Below are 20330 nucleotides of genomic sequence, written 5' to 3' on the forward strand. Positions count from 1 at the left end.
TGTATTTATTATTGGATCATTGAGGAGTTCTTAGAGGCCACTGAAGCTCTAGTTATCCGAAACCTACTGTGATTTTAGCACTAATTCTGGTGACTGTCTGCTAACTGTCTGCTAACTGTGTGTGAGTGTGTGTTGTGTGTTTGTGTCTTGAAAGGGGCACTGGGGACAGCTGAGTATACATTGACTGAAATGACCTGCACAACCCCCCTGTTTTTCTGCCACGTCATCCTCCTCCTCTAACCTTACAATACCTCATTGTCCACAGGCCACTCCGAAGCCCAGTGAAGCACAGGGGCCCGCAGGGACTCTGGGACCAGTCTGAGCACCCAGGGATAAAGCAGCCAAGAATAGCAACAGGATCAGAACAACTGAATGCTGTGGAGTCTTCAACATACAGCAGAAACAGGGCAGTAAGTTATATGCAATTATTACATTTTTTTCTTTTGTTTCCTCATGTTATGCAGGAAGGTAAGTGCTGAGTCTAGTGATGATCATTTGCTGTTATTCACTTGCCTGAAAAACAATAGATTGATTCTGCTCTATTACCGACATTTGCCTCAATTGCAGTGACTGGTGTAATAATTAATTAGTTATGTGTACTAAAACTGCTTAACAGCATAAACGGTGTAAGATTTAGGATTCCTCTGATTTTTATGACAAACTAAAAGAGTGTATTGCATGATACTATAATTGTTGTGTAACATTTTAGGTATTTATCTGCAGTTATGTTGTCAGTGGTCTTGATTGCTACCATTCAGATAAACAGAATTGTGTGCTTATATTATTACACACAAAAAATGACATGAGTAGTAAAAAAGTTCTTGTGAAACCCAGCAGTAACCATAGAACTGTCCCAGCAGGCCAACATTCACACAGTGCTGCCAGCCTTCTAAGCAAACATTCCTGTGGTATTATGAGCAAACAGCCTACAATGCTTCTCACTAATCAGCCATTTGAAATGTGATGATTAATGGGCACAATGAATAAAGCGAGGATACCATGGTGATGTCGGCACTGGCATTGGTAGACAGTAGCTTGCATAAACTTCACAAAATGTATGATGGAATTGAATTATCAACATTGGAAAAGGAAGTGCAACAATTGCATTTAGCAAAGCATTTTGTAACAGGGATGGGTATACCGAAACTGATACTCCTTATCGATACTACTCTCCATCATTTTGTGCAAAAGATAACATGAAGTGATATGAAAAGGTTAAAAAATAACTGTATTGCTATATTTGATCTTTTCAGAAGCAAAAAATAATAGAACAAAAAACAAACCTGAACAAGAAACGTGGGATCTCCCCACACATCGGGGAAACAGATGACATGTATGTACAAACCGCTGGCTACGGAGTTTATTTATTCCCCAAACTTTCGCAGGTGACTTTTGGAAGCTACAAAGAGCAGACTCACCAGTTCAAAGAAATCACATCTGTGTGCCATACAGTACTTCTCATGATGAATATACTGTATATACTTATTATAATAGCTGTTAACAGTTTGTACATTTGCAATACTGTCTAGACACTTATATTACTTAATCTAAATTGTGTTTGTTTATATTTATCTATATTTTATCTTGCACTTCTTTCTGTCTTAGGTTCAGAATTAGATGTATTCTGTGTCCTTTCTTTCATAGATATTTAATGAGCATTGCTTGAGTCTGATTCCCCAACATTCTTATCATCAAACAGCTGCTTCTCTATACTTGCATCACACATAATAAAAATAAAGAACGCAATAAACCCACTTTTGCTGATATTTGTTTTGCTGCTGTTCTTATTAAATGACATGATTGATTTCCTCTGTCTTAGAAATGAAAGTATTCCATGCTGCTCATAATAGAAGACATGAAGCTGCAGACAGATGATGCATATATTCTTACCTCTACTTTATGAATACATGAAAATGAAAAATGTTATTAAACTACTAGCTGTTAAATACATTGTTTAATTCATTTACTGAGGTTTTAACCATTATTTACAACATGTAGTAAATAAACAATGGAATAATAAGAAATATCCAGGTAATTAAACAGCCTACAAAAAATAGGCCATAGAAAAAGTTGTGTATTGTTCACGGAGCAGGGAGTGGAAAAAAAAGATTACAGAATTTATTATAAATATCAAATGATAAAGTCATGATTAAATTACTGCCATATTTGCCATATTCAACAATTACTTAACTAACTAATATAACAATATTGGTGGCTAAAGGTAAACAGCTTAATCTTATTCACCTGGCCAGGGTCATCTTTTATTTCATAAATAAAAGGTGGTGATCTGAAATAAATGATTAAAGAAAAAATGAAAGTGCAATTTCTGGATCCTCTTCAGCCGAGCTTTTTAGCTCATTTGCTAGCATGTTGCTGAACCAAAGCAGCGCCACGTTGTGGTCGACGTAGGCTGGCTCCTCCTTCGGCAACCCTGTCTCCTAAAAAATACGTTCCCACAGAACTAAATGCATTCTCAATTACGTTTAGCTAGAAACATATTTTCTCCCACGTTACGTTTGTTATGAACGTATCTCAAATACGTTTATTTTCTACATATCTTTGCCATTTATTGTCTTGCTTATAATAATGATAATAGTCATTTATAAATATCATTTTAGAGCACACATTTGAAATCGAGAATCGGCCTCGATATATGGTTAAATTAAAATCAGTAGGCGAGGCTGTAATTTCGCCAGCTGTTACTCTCATGAGCGAGGCAGAAAATAATAGTTGTAACATGCCAAAAAGCTGCTGTGTCGTTTATTGCACCTCAAACATTAAAACAAATCCAGAGTTACGTGTTTCTGTACTTCCTCTAAGAAGAAAGGACAGCAGTAGAGCTCTGTGGCTTCAGGCTTGATCGCCGTTCAAATGACAGCGTTGGTTTCCCCAAAAGTGGGCGGGGCAGTAAAGTGACGTAGATTTTACTCTCATCTATTATTCAAAACCATTCTATTTATTCTAACGTAAATGACATGCCAGCGTTGTATCTTTTTATTTAGCGATTTGTTTTTGCATCTTTAACTGGGAATGTTTTCATGTTGAACCGGAAGTACGTCACTTCACTTTGTCTTCTTCGTCCCTTTTACGTTCCAGACAATTCATGGTAGGGCTGTACCCGAATATCCGAATATTCGTTCGTTGGAGTACTATTCGGGTTTCAATTTCGATATTCGGATATTCATTTTGTTTGTTTTTTGTTTTTTTTCCCGTTTTTTTCTTCAAATTGAATTTATTGAAATCTCCAATATCAACGTGCTAACACTTAACCATAAACGTTATCGTTTACTTTCTCCGTCTTTATATGTAGATATTACTTTTCTCCGTTAATCTCCGTCACGTTGTTTCCAAAGCAACAACAACTTCCTGTCAACTGCGCTAACTCTAATAAAAGCATGTCCATAAATAGGAAGCCAAGCCAAATTACACTTAAGACATATACAACTGCAACGAAAGTAACAAACACAATGCGATATCCTTTTCAATTTCAAAGAACACAAATTGGGTTACATTAACAAATAACTATAAAACAACAATACTGTAGAATAACAAAATGAATGCCGTGCATACACCGAAATACACGTGTTGAAGCGGTTCGCTGCTGATTACTACGCCCCCCCCCCCCCCCCCCGCGCGGGCCGAATATTCGAATATTCGCTGCTGATTACTACCGAATATCCGGAGCCCGAAAATTGGTATTCGGGACAGCCCTAATGCATGGCTCAGCGTAACAGACTGAACAGCGACCCCAGGTGGAAATACATCTTCATTACTGAAGGAAAATACTTTACCTAGTGTTTGTTAACTGGGTTTTTAATGCAGTTGGCTTTTCTTAATGGTTACAATATTGCTATGAGTTATATCTGTAGCAAATTATGTTTCTGAAGATGTGTAGTCAAGTCCACCCTTCAATGTAGCATAAATGTGAACTCTCATTACAGGAACAATACCGGAAACAGACGTAGGAAAGATCCTCAGCTCGGTGATTGGATGGTTTAGCCGCAATGCACGCTGGGATTTGGTGTTTATGCGATGTGAAATCCGAAAACATATAAAAAAAATAAAATAATACTTTATTCCGAGTGTTCTTGCTTTTCTCTTTGGAAGTCATCACATAACGGCATTGTAATACACGGTTCGGCTGCATTAAATATTACATATCTGCCGTAGTTATTTATTTATAGAGCCCTGATGAGAAGACTTCTGGACAAACTGGAAGAACAGCCGCCGAAACTGAATACGTGACGTGGATCATAAATATATCATCAATTAAACAACATCTTACATTTCTTTTCACACAATACGTCTCCTTGCAGTATCAATACTAATTCGGCTGACTTTTATATTTGATCCAATTGGTAGATAGGTTAAATTTACACCATAACGGTGCACAGCTGATAGAAAAGGACTTGTAGTTTTTAAAGATATTACTGATTTTCTTTGAATATAAGAATGTAAATACTGAGTTGAGAGAATAGTCAGGGGTTTTGGGTGATGGGAGACACATCTATGGAATCACAATTTCAATAGCTTACCATTAAATGACGGATATACCTTTCTGTCTGTGATGTTTTACAAATCAGATATTAATGTGTAGAAGTAAAACATGAGAAATAATATAGCAATATGCTGTAAAATTATGTAAAACCATGAATAAAACTACACATCTTCAGATGTTATACATACATAAGTGTCCTACACTAATAATACAAAGTTATTATTAGTATGCTGTGTGTACCTTGTGTGCACCGCCTAGTGGTTAAAGCACGTTATTGAATTATTTTTGTTGAATAATGTTATTTTTGTTGAATAATGTTATTTGATGAAAAAAATATTAAGAGTACATACTTTCATAGGGGGAAAGTAGAAGGTCAATGATAGAAATATAGAATATAAAAAATCAAGAAGATACTGTAAGTGATCTCTACAATAAAACAGTTTAGTACCGGATGTCCAAAGATATTAATATGAGGATGTGTAAAACAGACAAACTAATTAACCTTTATTAACACATTAAAGAATACTTTAGGTTAAGGTCTTCTTTCAACTAAGAAAAAAGCTTTGGGGTATCTATCTACACATACATATTAAGCCTGACAAAGTACTTAACGTCTAATATATTGCTTTCCTGCTATGTTAACTGTGTTGAAGCACTTATTTTAACTGATATTATATATATATTAATTATACTCTTATGTATGTAGATAGTATAAGACATGTGCAGAATTTGACAGTTTAATGGTGGAGGTATACACACATATTGATAGATGTCTTGTAATGCACTGTTGAGGAACCTGCGACCCAAGTTGTTCATTCATTGCATAACTACACCGTAGTTGTGTATAGTCAGGGTTGGGAGGGTTACTTTGTAAATGTAATCAGTTACTGATTACTGATTACATGGCTCTGAAAGTAATCCGAATACAGTTACAGTTACGTGTCTTAAAAAAGTAACGTAATCAGATTACTTTTAGATTACTTTTGGATTACTTTCTTTTTCCATCACAGATGGGTATGTTTTGGTGTAGAGGAGACACAAAAAGCAAAAGGAAACTGAACGTGTTTTTACTGTTTGAATGGCTTATCAAGAGCACAACTGAAACATAACATCTGAAACGATGTAACATGCAAAATAGCCATTATATACAGTTTTTAATTAACTATTAGTAGAGAATAACGAGTAATGAATATACTTTATAGGGATCTGCAGATAAATGTTTAGTCTTCTCAAGCAGCAACTATCAAATATATCTCCTGATTGTTGGCACTTGACAATCACCTTTCCCTGAATTTTACTCAGGTGTAACTAAAGTCTGATTTAAGGGTTGTTTATATTTCACATCATTAATCAGAATCTGCAAAGTAACTCAAATAAATGTAGTGGAGTAAAAATACCAGGTTAAGTAGAATTGCAAAGTAACAATGAGCTGTCATGTGGGTATATATTAATGTTGCCCATTATGGACACAAGCGATTTTCACCCATTTAGTAATTACATGTTTTACATTTGTACACACCCATTTGTTTCCTAAACCTCCAGGGCTGTACACAGTTTAATACTGTCAACTTCTAATTTTGGGAAAAACGAAAACGTCTTTTAAAACTACAATTCCCAGTAGAGACGTGCCATAGAACATGTTGCGAAACACAATAGCCAGCATGTGTAGTTCTGGGGGGGCGTTCGAGTCCAGTTTTGGTTAGTCTGCCGTGGTTTCGTTCCATTTCAAAGAGCTTGACGCTCGGCGTAACCTTGGCGCACTGCCACTCCAACATCCAATCCCAGAGCTTGAAGATTAATTACGGGGTCTGTCAACGGGACTATAGTCCCAAACGATAGCTGGGGATTATGGGTAGTGTAGTGTCTTCGGCCATCCTAAGCTCTGAATTTTTTTCGGATATCATATCGCATTAACACCACATCCCAACGTGCATTGCGGCTAAAACATCCAATCAGCGAACATGAAAACATTCCCAGTTAAACAACAGAAACAAATCGCTAAATAAAAAGATAAAACACTGGCATGTAATTTACGTTAGAGTAACAGCTGGCGAAATTACAGCCTCGCCTACTGATTTTAATTTAACCATATATCGAGCCCGATCGTCGATTTCAAATGTGTGCTCTAAAATGATATTTATAAATGACTATTATCATTATTATAAGCAAGACAATAAATGGCAAAGATATGTAGAAAATAAACGTATTTAAGATACGTTCATAACAAACGTAACGTGGGAGAAAATATGTTTCTAGAAGATATGTAGAAAATAAACGTATTTAAGATACGTTCATAACAAACGTAACGTGGGAGAAAATATGTTTCTAGCTAAACGTAATTGAGAATGCAGTTTAGTTCTGTGGGAACGTATTTTTTAGGAGACAGGGTTGCCGAAGGAGAGAGTTCCCCTATGGGGATCATAGAATCCGAGCGTTGAGATAAAAGAGGCACAGCATTTAAAATGTTTAGAACGCTTTTATCACATAAACAGCACGCTCCTCCCCAGCTCCTGACCAATCAGGTACTGGTACTCCATTTGTCACACACTTTACCATTATTGTCTTACTTTAATATTTACAGGGCCGTTTTGTGACTGAGATCAGAAGAGAACTGAGAAAACCTTTTTCTATTAACCTAAGGTGATTGATGTCACATTTGTCCTTTGTTATATTTTTAAAAGTAATAAAGAAAGTTAAATACAATTGAAATTGATCTCAAATGCAGGAACAGAGCAACTTCATCCTCAGAGGATAAAGAAGTTCAGGAACAAAGACACAATCCTTCAGAACATCATCCCGCTGTCTCCTTGCCAAGCAGCCACTCAAGAAGCCTATACCCCTTGATAAGATGGTAACAGTTTGCTGTGCTCTCTGTAACGTCTGCCCATCTGTGGTACCCACAGAATAGACAGATAGTAGTTGTAAGTCGCTTTTGATAAAAGCGTCAGCTAAATGAAATGTAATGCTTATTGTTTATTCCCTCTATCTATTTTCAATCTTTTCTTCTATTATCTTTAAAATGTATACATTCAAATGTCCAGTCTTGAAGTAATAAACATCACTTTTTCCAAGTTTTTGTTCCTTGGGTTCCAACAATAAGGATTGACTTCAGGATACATGACAGATAGTTTGACTTTTGAAATATGAGCTTTATGTATCACTTGAATTGAATCAAGCATCTTATTTTAGAGCCTTTTCTGGGACAGGTTTAAGTTTCCATATTTATTTAATCTTTTGTTTACTGAACAGTTTGCATTTTATTAAACCCTTCACTATTCTCTTTTGATTACAGCAGGTAGCCCCCTTGTTTGAACTCAGGATGTCTCTGATGATGGCACTTGTCTTGGCCGTGGTCTTCATGGGCCCCTCCCCTAACATGGCAGCCCCTACAGGTGTGACAGATGATGAAGCTTTTGACCTTGAAAACTACAGCCTGAACAGTGAGATGGACTGGGAGAACCTAGACGTCAACATCTACGGAGACAGTTATGATTATGATGACTTGGACCAAGAGGTGAGGAGCGGATGAAATATAATCAATATGTTATAAATCTATACAATGAGTAGTGAGGAGAACAAGTACTTTCAAATTCCAATGCTTTCGCCAAACATTGTGCTCATTGTCCATCTGTCAAATGAGAAGAGAAAGGAGCTGATCAAAATGCTGAGAATGCAAGTTGCCTTTAATAATATGAGCAGTATTGAGTTATTTGTGGCTGTTGTAATGGGATAATCTGTAAGGCGACATAACGGTTATATATATATCCTTTATTTAACCAGGTAAAAAGACTCATTGAGATTAAAATCTCTTTTCCAAGAGTGACCTGGCCAAGAAGGGCAGCATGAACGAAGTTACAACAGATAAAACACAGACAAGACAGGCAGACAAATACAGCTGTAAAAAACAAATAAAATGGCACATTAGCCAGTCAATATGCGAAATAAAACAAACTATTAAAAATCATTAAAATCTGGCAACATTTTAAAACGATTTTAGGATATACGAGCACTCACATCTACCAATGGTGTCATGTTCTCTGTCCTTTAAGATGGACCTGAATTCCCCCATAGTGATTACATCTGAGAGTTTCAGCTCCTTCTGTTCCAAGCTGTGGGGGCAGCATATTTAAAAGCTGTTTTACCCAGTTTTGTTCTCACTGTAGGAACCAGCATCTGAATCAAATCTTGGGAGCGCAGGCCATATAGACTTTCTCTTTGACACATAATGTGCAAATGTAGGAGGGAACCAACCCAAGCAGAGATTTATAAATAAAACCCAACCAATGGGAAAGTCTGCGAGCAGACAAAGACGGCCAATTAGCAGCAGCATATAAAGTGCAATGGTGTACTCGATATCCACATCCAGTTATACGTCCTCAGGGCTGATTGTAACCAGATGTGGCCGGGTGGTGTGTTTAAAGTGTTTTATTCATATTAAATTAGATGTTTACAAGACAGTTCTGAAGGCAAAAGGGAGTCCAAGGCTTCCTGAAAAGTCCTGTTTGAATATAGATGAGTGTGAGCCTCTCCGCTCACACAGGGTTCAAAGAGGGACGGAAAGAGCAGGGTTTGGGTTGAACACAGGCGTTTATTAGCACCAAAACAAAGTGTACAACACGGGTTGCAAAACGTTGCCCGTGTGGGATCCTTCACAGGTCCTTTGGCGACCTTCCAGGATCCCGCCTACTGCAAACAGACCAGAACCAGGTTACCACATGCTTTTATTCAGTGACTGATTATCCGGCCGAGCCACTCCCTTCACACCAGCAGCCGGCGCCCTTAGACATTATGTCTGTTAACCACTGTAAATTAGTAGGAAGACACTGTCCCTCCACTTCAGCAGGATTGCTCAACGAGCAAGTAGGAGAGCAAAGGACAGAGATCTACTGCCATCCTTCTGCAGTTATTTGTATTTCCATTCATATAACACTAAATAGGGAGGTTTAGAAGGTTTGGTTCCAGTTCATCCACCTTATTTTAGAGGGCTGAAATAAGCCTTTTCTGGGATGGGTTTAAGTAGAGGACAGTATCAACAATGGTTGCATCGGTAGATATAGAAGGGCTGGGTAATTTAGAGAGCATTAATGCCTTGCTTTTAGATATCTAAAACAATCAGACTTAGGGAGATTGGATTTTTGCTTGAATGATGCCAGAGTTTTATCTATGACAATATCCTTGAAACGATGACTTCCTTTCCTGAACCATTCTTGAAAGCCACTATTCAAAATGAATGGTTTGAATAAATGATTTTGTATGATGGGACTCAGAAGAGAAAAGTCAGAAAGGCCGAAGTACTTCCTAAATGTATCCCAATGTTTCACCACTGGGTTTCTGATAGATTTGATGGAGGGTAGTGGAAGTTTTGATCCAAGCAGTGCAATATATCCTCTGAGTGCAACTCCTGTGAAGTTGGGAAGAGCCATACCCCATTAGCCTTGCCTTTTTGCAGATGGGCCTTGTTGAGATTACCCATATATATGAAGTAATAAGCAGTGTTGGGTGTAGCGCGTTACAAAAGTAACGGAGTTACAGTAATATATTACTTTTTGCTGTAACGAAGTAATGTAACGCATTACTAATGACATTTGGGTAATATATTACCCGTTACAATGCTCAGTAAAGCAGTTACAACACATTTTAACCCGAAATTAAATGGTGTTTTGTTTTTTAAGAATGTACTAAGTTAACATAGCGAGACATTCCGACACCAGAGAAAAATTGTGCGGGTAGATTAGTAAACCTGGTGTTTACCCTTCAGGCTTCGCGTCGGGATCTTCGGGGGTGCATAGGCATGCATTGCACCCCCAGTTGAATGTTATGCACCCTCTATTCAAAAAAGAGAACGGAGCGAAAAATACAAACAACAAATTGTGTCAGGTGCGCTTGACCTGCTCCGCTGCGTGTGCATCATTTCCAAAGTGCTTCCACAGCAGTGACACACATCTGTGGATAATCATTTATACGAAAATGGTTAAAGCAACCATCACTAAACGCCAGCACCACTGCATCTACTGCAGACAGTAGCAACAGGTCAGATGGGGACATCACGTTGTCCGTTGTGGACACTAGCACTCCCGCCTGACTCGCCGCCCTCGCCCCCGGAGCAGCAGTCTTCGTCGCCCGAAACTGCACCGCCCCTCTGCGGCCCGCAGGTGCCAGGATACCACGGCAAAACAGAGCCTGCCCAGGTATATTAAACAAGTACCCGCCTGTACAGTGGGGTAAGGCGGTCAGCTCGTGGTATAAAAATAGACAATGGCTAGAATATTCATGTAAAAATAGTGCCATATTCTGCCATGCCTGTAGAAATGTTGGGTCAAAAATAATGCATATACAATAGCACAGATGCCTTCACCACGAATGGCTACAAAAAGATCTCATATCCCAAGCTTATCAACAAGCTAATGTTGCATCTGAAATGTTCTCCAGGTCACAAAGTCAACCTCACATGATGATGTGATACCAGTTTTCAAGCACAGTGAATATTCTCTTCCCAGAGTATATGATGGGACCAAGGTGATGATGAAGTACCTGGTTTTAATAATACTTTTGCTTTTCAATGTTTGCCATTTCAAACCATGAGCTGGTTCAAATCATATTTGCCTTGATTTAAAATATGTTCTCATTTGTTTTATCTGTACAGTTTTGAAGCTTTTGTGCTTTTCCTTGCCATAGTCCACTTTGGACTATATGAAATATCTCAGGATTGCACTTTTAACACACTTGAAATGTTCTCACTTGCTTGGTTTCAAAACATAACAAATGCCATAATCTGTTCATTGGGGACCATAACATCAATGCTATTTTTCATTGCTGTTGCCGACCACTATTGCTCATGTAAACCTACTACTGCTGCACCCCCTGTAATCTCAGATGCACCCCAAGTCATTTTGTTCTGGAACCGTACATGGCCATATACTAAACAAACAACAGAGCCCATTCCGTGTTCCTGTTATTGTTTACTTCCTCTCTGCCTTCTTCTGGTGATTTATCTGACATCCAGCTCTCCGTCTTTTAACCTCTTTTCCTTTCTCTTTCTTGATCCTCCTTAGCAACCTTCATTATAGTCCTTGACAGTGGTCTGTACTACTGTATTAACAACGTGTACATGTTAAGAATTTACAATCAGAATCGAGTATTCAACTAAGCCGTGTAATACAAGTTGTTACTAGCCTTAATGGCCTACACAGTTGTTATGCTATACCACATCGCCCTTCACTGGATGTATAATGAGCTGCACTGAACTACATTTTAGCATTTAAAATACCTAGCCATTCTTTTGCGGTATTTTGGTAAAGTAACTCAAAAGTAATATAAAAGTAGTGTAACTCATTACATTTCAGAGACAGTAATATTGTAATGTAACTTATTACTTTAAAAAGACAGTAATAAGTCATATGTAATATATTACATTTTGGAAGTAACTTGCCCAACACTGGTAATAAGGGAATCCAAATGGTCATGATCTACACGTCGATGGCTAGATCAAAGAGCATGGGGCTCAGGGGGCAGCCCTGCTGATTTAAAAGTAGTAGTTTAATCGACAAAGCAACGTTTGGTCCAAACCCACATTTGTCCAAAACACAAAACAGATAGTTCCCCTGAACCCGGTTGAATGCTTCCACAGAGTCATAGGCTCAAAACGGTCAAAGACAGCAAGGCGAGGGGCACACATTTGCAGTAGCAGTGATTTGAGCCCTAGTGGAAGTTACCTCACACACCTCGGGTAGGTCTCCATACAGGAAGACTAAGGGGCCAGTGAAGCCCCATGCCCCCGGTACCGGGGACAAAACGCAACATCTTGCATGAAACAGCGTCTGAGCTGAGGGCTTCTTAACATTTATGTTATGAATGCGTCATACCCACTTAACGGGAAGAAACTCAGCTATCAGACAATATTAACAATTTTTCGCTAAACGAAACACAAGGGTAATACCAAGCCTCGGAATTAGCACTAAGCTAAAATATGCTAACGCACTTAGCACAGAACTCACGGTAGAAATATTGTATTACTTATCGGACCTGCACAAACAAGATATCATATGAAAGTTGAGATTCCACAGATTCCAGAGGTATAAGTATCATCACTGTGCGACCAAAACTCACCGCAGCTAAGGCAAATCCAGACAACACACCACTTAGCTTTACGGAGCCAAAACGGCAAAAACGTCTTACTTTTGCTGTTTTCTCATCAAAAGTTGTGTTCAATGGCATTAAAACGATAAAAACGCTGCTGAAGGTTAATCCAATTTGTCTGTGTCACTTTGAAATGATTACTGATAATCCATCATAAGATTTATGTCAAAAACGGAGATTTCATATCAAGCTGCTATGAGAGCTATGAGAGCTACAACCCAGCTTCCGGTTTAGGGCATTATGGCTGCAAGTCACTCATTCACCAATGGGTAATGGTTAGATGGATTTTAGGAACTTCCCCTCGATTCTATTGGCTCTAACGGTTCAAAACAGGTGTCAATCATCAAAATCGACCGATGGGTTCCAGAGATATGAAAAATCCACCCAAATGACCTGAGAAGTGTTTTTTGTTTTCTAAACCTCTCTAAAAAGGTCAAATTTCACTTGTTTTGCGTCAATCTTGATACAGGGTACTTATTATATGTTATAGTTTGGATTCCTTAAGCTTTTAGTCTACTATCCCATCATTCAAGGGTGGTTTTCACTATAAGTAATGTTTTTTTTTTGGACGGACACTATAATTAAAAATGTTTTACTATGTTCAAACTGAATTTACTTTAAAATAAAAAAATTCTATATTGATTCTGACTTTTCTACATCCAACTCACAGGTTTATCATTGCTTTGAGAAAAAAGATTATTAATTGACCCCTTTTAGAAGTGAAGATATGTTATTTTCGAGCCTGAGACCTGAAAAACAGGCTTGGGGCTTAACTGGCTAAGGGGCATTAGGAACTAGATTGATAGTCTGAAACAGAACGCGAGGCTTGTGACGGTTTGACCGAATGATGTCAGATGTCTTTTTGCCTCTTTGATTGACGCCAACACTCCCCAACATTTGAAATGAGACCAGCAGTTTGTCCTTTTTCCATTTATCACATCACAAGTCGTGTCATCCAGCCAGGGCTCAGATTTAGTTTCAGGTTAGCTGGTTTTTAATGCAGCCACAGTGTCAATAGCAGCAGTGCATGTGGAGCTAAGCTCCTCCGTATTATTAGCTATCGGCTCATGAATTCCAAAAATATTGCCAAAGTCTGAATCTGAAGATAGCAAGGCTCGATAATTATAAATAATTATCTTGTCTTTCAGTGTTTTTTTATTTCATCTCTGCAAACAATAATACGATCCAATAATCCTGATAATATTTCAATTGGAATATTAATTAAAAAAAGCTTAGACACAGAAAGCTTTAATATCCAGTCTGAGTTTCCAGTGTGTAGGATTAAGTGCAGTATTTAGAGCCAGAGTTTGGTTTGCAATTCTTGCCTAATGACGGATGGCAGAGCACTCCATCAATGTCTGACTCGGTGGCAGAAGGGCTCATTCTAAGCTAATGGCAATACAATATTCTTATTTTCAATTGAACATTATTTTGTAATTTTACACTAATGAAAACTAGTTATCAGTATTATATTATATGTCTGTTATTTGATCCCCCAAACAATGGTACTTAAAATAATAAAACAAATACAAAAATAGATTAAAATATATTTGTACCATTCAAATGAAAATGTATTTAAACGGTCTCTCTCTTCCTTGCTGCCCATGGAGAACAGATTGAGGTGGGCACCGTAGCTCCAGACCCCCCCTCTGCAGCAAGCTTGCCCACAGTTGAGTACCATGAGGAGGAGCTGACCCTGCCCCCAGCTCCCGTCACTCTGGACTTCAAGGGACCGGGTCTCTTTGGCCCTGATACTGGCCTTGGTAGGTTAAAGCATCAACTGTGTGTTCAGCTACAGGTTAGAATAAATACAAGTATTAATGTGTGAGCTGTGTTGTGTTTCTGCATATGTTTAGATGTGTGTGCACAGGTATTACAATCTAAACTCTGTATGTGCAGGTATGCCCACCTGCTTGCTGTGTGTGTGTATTGGTGGGAGTGTGTACTGTGATGACACAGGCCTGGATCAGATCCCACTCCTTCCTAAAGACACCACCCATTTTTATGGCCGCTTCAACAACATTCGACATGTCAAGAACACAGACTTTAACTACCTCAGTAAGGAATCACTTTGATTATTTGAACCACCATACACTCTAAGATAAATGATGTATGATTGAAGATATTTTTTTGTTTTTTATATAGATCAACTCCAGTCCATTGATCTGACAGGGAACCAGATTTCAGGGATGGATGAGGATGTGTTTCTGTCTCTGCCGCAGCTTCACCAGTTGCTGCTGGCTGATAACAACCTGCAGAGCATGCCTGAGCTGCCAATCACCATGAAATACATCGATCTACGCAACAACAGGCTGATCAGTAATGGGGTACATTCTGAGGGATTCAAGGTAAATATCATATACATTTTTAAAAAATCCTATTTTACACATGAAGATTAGTTTATTTGTTGTATTAGTACCACTGTTTTGTGGATCTGGATCAATTTTGCATTTTATAAATTAAAAACGTTGCTTAGAAATTGCCGTATGCCATCTCTTGAACATTATAAGTGAGGCCCCTGATGAGTTTAAAAGGAATTAAAAAGCATATATTTAGAAAATAACCAAAAGAGAAAAATCTGTAATTGGTAATGTAGCATGTATAATTCTGTATTTTTGGTTGTTCAAGTCAACAGCTGCATCCACAAAGGAAGATACTGTAGACCTGTTTCTATTCTTAATGTATTGCCTCCTCGTTCCTGCGTGGCGTATAAGAGAGGTGTAACACACCGCGGTTATAATCAGATCAGTCGCAACGTAACATTACAACTTTCTACATCTATGTCTAAAGCATGCAATGAAGTGTTATCTTGCAGTGAATCCCAATACATGGAGGTATATGGAGATTGATGTGGATCTGTGTTCCAGCAGTCTCTGATTATTATGTTGGGTTCCAGCTGCTTCCTCCACAGGCCGGCTGCCAGGCTTTTTAATGAAACAATAATAAAATGTTGGGAAACAGGGAACATGTTAAGACACTACTTGGTCAATTCAAGGAATTGTAGTCAGTCAATATCACGTGGGCGTGTTGCTCCCTCTTGTGAGACCTTTGTGTGTTTCTTTTTCCTGCAGGACATGAGCCAGCTGGAGTTCCTCTATCTGTCTGACAATAAACTGGATTACATTCCTGTACCACTACCACTGGGTCTGAGAGTTTTACACCTGCAGGTGCACATTCATGTCATGCCTCTTTTTCTTTGTTGCCTTCAAAGGGAAATTAAGAATCAGAATGTGAATAGTTTATTTATCCCGGGGGGAAATTGGGTTTCGGTAAATTCAATATTGATGTGATTAATAACTAGATTACTTACAGTATGGATAAAAAAAGAAACTGCCAGTTCACCAACAACTAGCCTGGCTACAAAATGCCAGGATAACTCAACATGGCTCTGCAATCACACTGTTAGACCAACACATTTCTGGGAAACAATAGTGACACAGAGCTGGGGTCTGTTGCTGTTAAAAAAAGGAATGGCCTCTTGTTCGTTCTGTCATTAACCTGTTTTATTGATCGTTGCTTTATTCAGTAGGTCATACCTAATTTTCCACGTCACACAACTGAATAAGTAAACAACAACAACACAAAACAAAACAAAACAATTCCAAATGGGAATCCAAATCCAAACAAAAGAACTAGTAACCATTAAACTGAGACAATAGATTGCCACATAAAGAGGAAAGTGTTTTATAAAGAAAACATGTTGACTAAGCCAAGAACAAATTCAAAAGGTTCATATACACAACTACATGATATATGATATGACAACAATGCAATATAATATCTCGAGCTGTTTTGGTGATGGTGTTGGTGTGAAGAGACCATGTCAGGTCCTCAGTGATGTGGACCCCGAGGAACCTGAAGCTGCTGACTCTCTCCACCGTAGTCCCATTGATGGTGATGGGGGCGTGTCCCTCTCCCTGCTGCTTCCTGTAATCCACAATCAGCTCCTTTGTTTTGCTGATGTTGAGATGGAGGTTGTTATCCTGGCACCAAGATGTCAGGGTTCTGACCTCCTCTCTGTACGCACTACACAACACTACAAAGATTTTAAATTAAAAAAATGGAAAGTTCGAAATATAAAAGCACTTTATCAAGATAGGGCATAAGATGGAAAATGCTGAATGAGCACCGTAACTTACATGATCTGTATTTGTTGATCAAGATAGTGCATCACTTGCATAGCATTATCTGCTTTGCACTTTCTTTAGAAAAATACTTTGTGACAGCAATCTAACTTATGCAGACTTACTTCATTTAACTCAAACCATAGTTTCTTATTTTTTTAGGGAATGATGTAGCTTCAATGCAGACCCTTCACAAATGATGAACGCTAACACTCTCGGTTTTAAAACATAAACTGTATCTTTCATGTGCCCCAATCAGAATAACAACATCCAGACTCTGTACGAGGACTCCTTCTGTAACAGCCATGATCGCCACTTCATCCGCCGTAACCTGGAGGATATCCGCCTGGACGGCAACCCCCTAAACATCCAGCTATTTCCCCAGGCCTACGTCTGCCTGCCCCGCCTGCCTGTAGGGAGCCACTGAGAGCTGCCAGAAACCAAAGAAAGAGCCTGGAGAGGCCAGGAGGCTCTGAGGAGGGATGGAGGTTATAGATACTGTCATGGGGTTGGAAAATGTCCGGTTACTCAGAAATACCTTTATTTGTTATGTCAGTGGTAAGTGAATGTTCTAGGATATATTTTATTCTGTGTACCAACTTTTCAACACACACAAAACGCCTGTATTTTCAAAGATAGACGCAAGTGTTAGTGTTCCAGCAATACAAGACCCATGTTAATGGGAATCTGTCACGCTGTTGAAATACTGTGATAGTGAGAAATAACATAAATAATTATAAATATTAAAAAATAATGTTCATGGTTTTTTCTACTTTGTTCCATTGTATTGACATTTTTGGATGAATATTTTTCTGGGTTTTGCACTGCAGATTCCATATGGGGCTGGTGGGTGTGTGATTAAAACAGGAAGTGCTCTATAGTAACAGTGAACCAGGGCTCAAGGCATGCAACTGTTGAGATACGGGATAGATGTTAGACGACTTGATGTGATGTGTATGTCAGTAAGAACATTACAACGATTAGAACACTCCAAAGTGAACACCACAAGATACAGTGAAACAATAGATACAGTTATGTACTGTTCAATTCTTTATTGCTATTTTGCACACAAAAGGTTAGAACTGATACTTCCTGCAGGAGAGGGATCCTGTGCACGATGTGTATGGCTGGAAGTGTGTAAGTGATATGTGAATGTTGTGTTTGCAGTTACACCATGCTGGTGATTTCCAAAAGACAAGGAACGCTTTTTCTGTAACAGGCGGGGTTGTGCGGCATGACAAGGTAACGGTCAGCTCTGGAGCTTTCTTGGTTCTAAGCCTAGCAGCTCCTTGCATCACTCCTTTGCATCCGGTGAGAAGCTCCTCCTCCACGGCTCTGAAGCGCTCAGACCAAGATCAAGGATCAAATCTTTAATCTAATGTTAATAAAGGCTGAAAAAAGACAGGGAAAACTATTTAACAGTCAAATCATCTCAGAATATGAGAATCTCACATAAAATAACGATTACATGATGATAATACATTAACACTATATATGTATATAACTGACAGTGCTCATTGTGTGTGAACAGCGCAACACATTAGGAAGAGAGACAGTATGACACAGCATGGCCTCCAACAGGGTGTGAGTCAGTGATGTTGTGCACATTGTTTTAAACATCTGGGACAATACCGTTTCTTTTGGGAGTAATAACTAATGTCTCATTTAGCTACAACCAGGTTACTAATGCTCATCGATTTCAACACAGGGCCTTACTATTTACCTAATAACAAATGTGTCATCAATTGTTATACCACATATCTTTTATTATAATACTAGGTCACAGGACATGAAGAATGATGGTGCAGATGATCAGAATGTTGCAGTGAGTTTCAGGCAGTGGTCAACACAATCCTCACAAGGAGTACGTGACTGCAGAGAGGAAGGCACACAGTAAATGTACTCTATTACTATAAAGCTTTTCTTCCTTCCTTTTTCCATCCTCTCCCATCCTAGACTTTTCTTGCAAAGCGGTTGGGTGTTTTTCCATCTTTTTCTTCACTCCTTTATCTTGTAAATATGTTTATTTTACTTTGCTGTTATGAACAGACATTAGAGGTTTAGTGAGTGTTTGCAGTTAAAAGAGGAGCAGTCACATTGTGCCCACACAGAGATTGTTGACATATATTTAATATATATGTAAAATCCCTTCAGTTAAAATGTTTTGTAACACAGCGAAGCAGCGAGTGAAATCCTGTTCAAAGTTGTGTTGTGTTCATTAGTAACAACACCAATACTGTGCTGTGTTGTCTCTCCAGAGCAGTACAAAGCCATGTGCTTATAATGCACTACAGTTAAGGATCCAGCCAAAACATAAGTGTGAGCACGCAGACCTGGGACTTGTGTTGCCGTTGGTGATGTTCAAACTGTTGTTGACCCCTGCCCTCTGCAGGGGCCGCTGGCTGGTGGCCTGGCTGCCATTGGCTGCCTCACTCTCTGCAGAGAAAGGGTCTGAGGTTCCAAAAAGACTTCCATGTCTCTGTTTTAGAGAAGAGAGCACAGTTATTGTGGCCTATATTCTTAATTAACACATATGTCAAATGATGTCAATACAAATGAACACAAAAACATTTGACCTTTCAGTATTTACAGATGACAGCAACATTTATATTTGCATTATGCCCCTGTGTATTTATTTGCAAGGACTTACTCTTGGTCACCCAACTAAAGCTGCAAAAACGTGAATGAATTATAGATTAAAACAATACATTTTGCATTTATAATTGTTGTTAGGTCGGGTTAAGGGTTAAAGATCTGTAGGTCTTCCTTTAACGGCTGGCCTGGTTTTGTGGTGTAAGAGGCTCTATTTATTATCATAAGATTTGTGTTTGATTTTCAAATCAAACATTGAGTCGGAATGAAATGTCAGTCGGGTGGAGTGATGTTGAATTCTGTAAGGGAGCATACTTTAAAAGTCTGTATCATATCAGATCTCTTAGATTACTGTGAGTGAAGACAGGGAAGGCTGATCCTTCGTTCTGTCATCCCTTCATCCTGTCCTGTTACCCTGAAGATGCCCTCTTCGTCAGCAGCCCCCTCCATCTCCTCTTCAGTCACAAGGTCTCCAGAGATGGCCCGATGGAGCTCTGGAGCCGCCTCCTCCTCTATGTTCCTCAACCCTGCCTGGTGGACACAAAGAAACATATGCATTGAAGAAAACTACCACCAAAGTCATTCCAGCCAATGGGTGTGTGCAGACCATCATCTGCAGGGTGGCAGTGCGGGCGGGTCTTGAGCAGAGGACCAAACTAGGTCCTGAAATTCCCTGTTAAATAAAACATGCCCTCTTCTTCTTTATATTTATTTTAGTTGTTTAGCATCATGTGGATTCTACTTTGACTTTTCAGTCTTTTTACCTTTGCTTATCCTTTAAAGATGGCACCTACCCGTCTGACTGAGGGGCCTTTGAGGGGAGGGGAGCTCGGGGACATACACAGAAGGCCTGCCTGATATTTGTTTTACTTTTGAAGTAAAACTGGAAGCACTACAGTAAGCATGGCAACAGATCCATAAGCTGCCCTCACTGTGCGCTCTGCAGCTGTAGGCCCTGCTCAGTACTGCTGCTCCAACGC

The 20330-nt window shown here is 38.9% G+C and overlaps 2 protein-coding genes across 2 annotated transcripts in view; one reads left to right on the forward strand and one right to left on the reverse strand.

The window, feature by feature from the left end:
• Positions 1-277: 277 nt before the first annotated feature.
• Positions 278-17478, forward strand: optc (opticin). The gene is made up of 7 exons (XM_034144413.1): positions 278-410; positions 7791-8012; positions 14250-14397; positions 14534-14692; positions 14780-14982; positions 15706-15801; positions 17018-17478. Exons 2-7 carry the CDS (start codon positions 7818-7820, stop codon positions 17183-17185), a joined length of 969 nt encoding a protein of 322 aa, XP_034000304.1. The 5' UTR covers positions 278-410; positions 7791-7817; the 3' UTR covers positions 17186-17478.
• A 325-nt stretch (positions 17479-17803) lies between these two features.
• The window catches only part of LOC117493999 (dihydropyridine-sensitive L-type skeletal muscle calcium channel subunit alpha-1-like), a 73825-nt gene continuing 71298 nt past the window's right edge, over positions 17804-20330 (reverse strand). Inside the window, exons 40-42 of the mRNA XM_034144619.1 lie at positions 19765-19881; positions 19092-19237; positions 17804-18149 (exon numbers count right to left, since the gene is read on the reverse strand). Coding sequence (XP_034000510.1) covers positions 18140-18149; positions 19092-19237; positions 19765-19881 — 273 coding nt within the window. The 3' untranslated portion in view covers positions 17804-18139. The remainder of the gene's footprint in view (positions 18150-19091; positions 19238-19764; positions 19882-20330) is intronic.

Source organism: Trematomus bernacchii, unplaced genomic scaffold, assembly GCF_902827165.1.
Source record: "Trematomus bernacchii unplaced genomic scaffold, fTreBer1.1, whole genome shotgun sequence".
NCBI lineage: Eukaryota > Metazoa > Chordata > Actinopteri > Perciformes > Nototheniidae > Trematomus > Trematomus bernacchii.

Bases quoted from the DNA above. Each gene is read 5' to 3' on its own strand.
- optc (XM_034144413.1), top strand. From the start codon at position 7,818: ATGTCTCTGATGATGGCACTTGTCTTGGCCGTGGTCTTCATGGGCCCC. The intron at 14,693-14,779 runs GTAAGGAATCAC...TTTTTTATATAG, and splicing joins CACAGACTTTAACTACCTCA to ATCAACTCCAGTCCATTGAT. The intron at 14,983-15,705 runs GTAAATATCATA...TTTTTCCTGCAG, and splicing joins TACATTCTGAGGGATTCAAG to GACATGAGCCAGCTGGAGTT.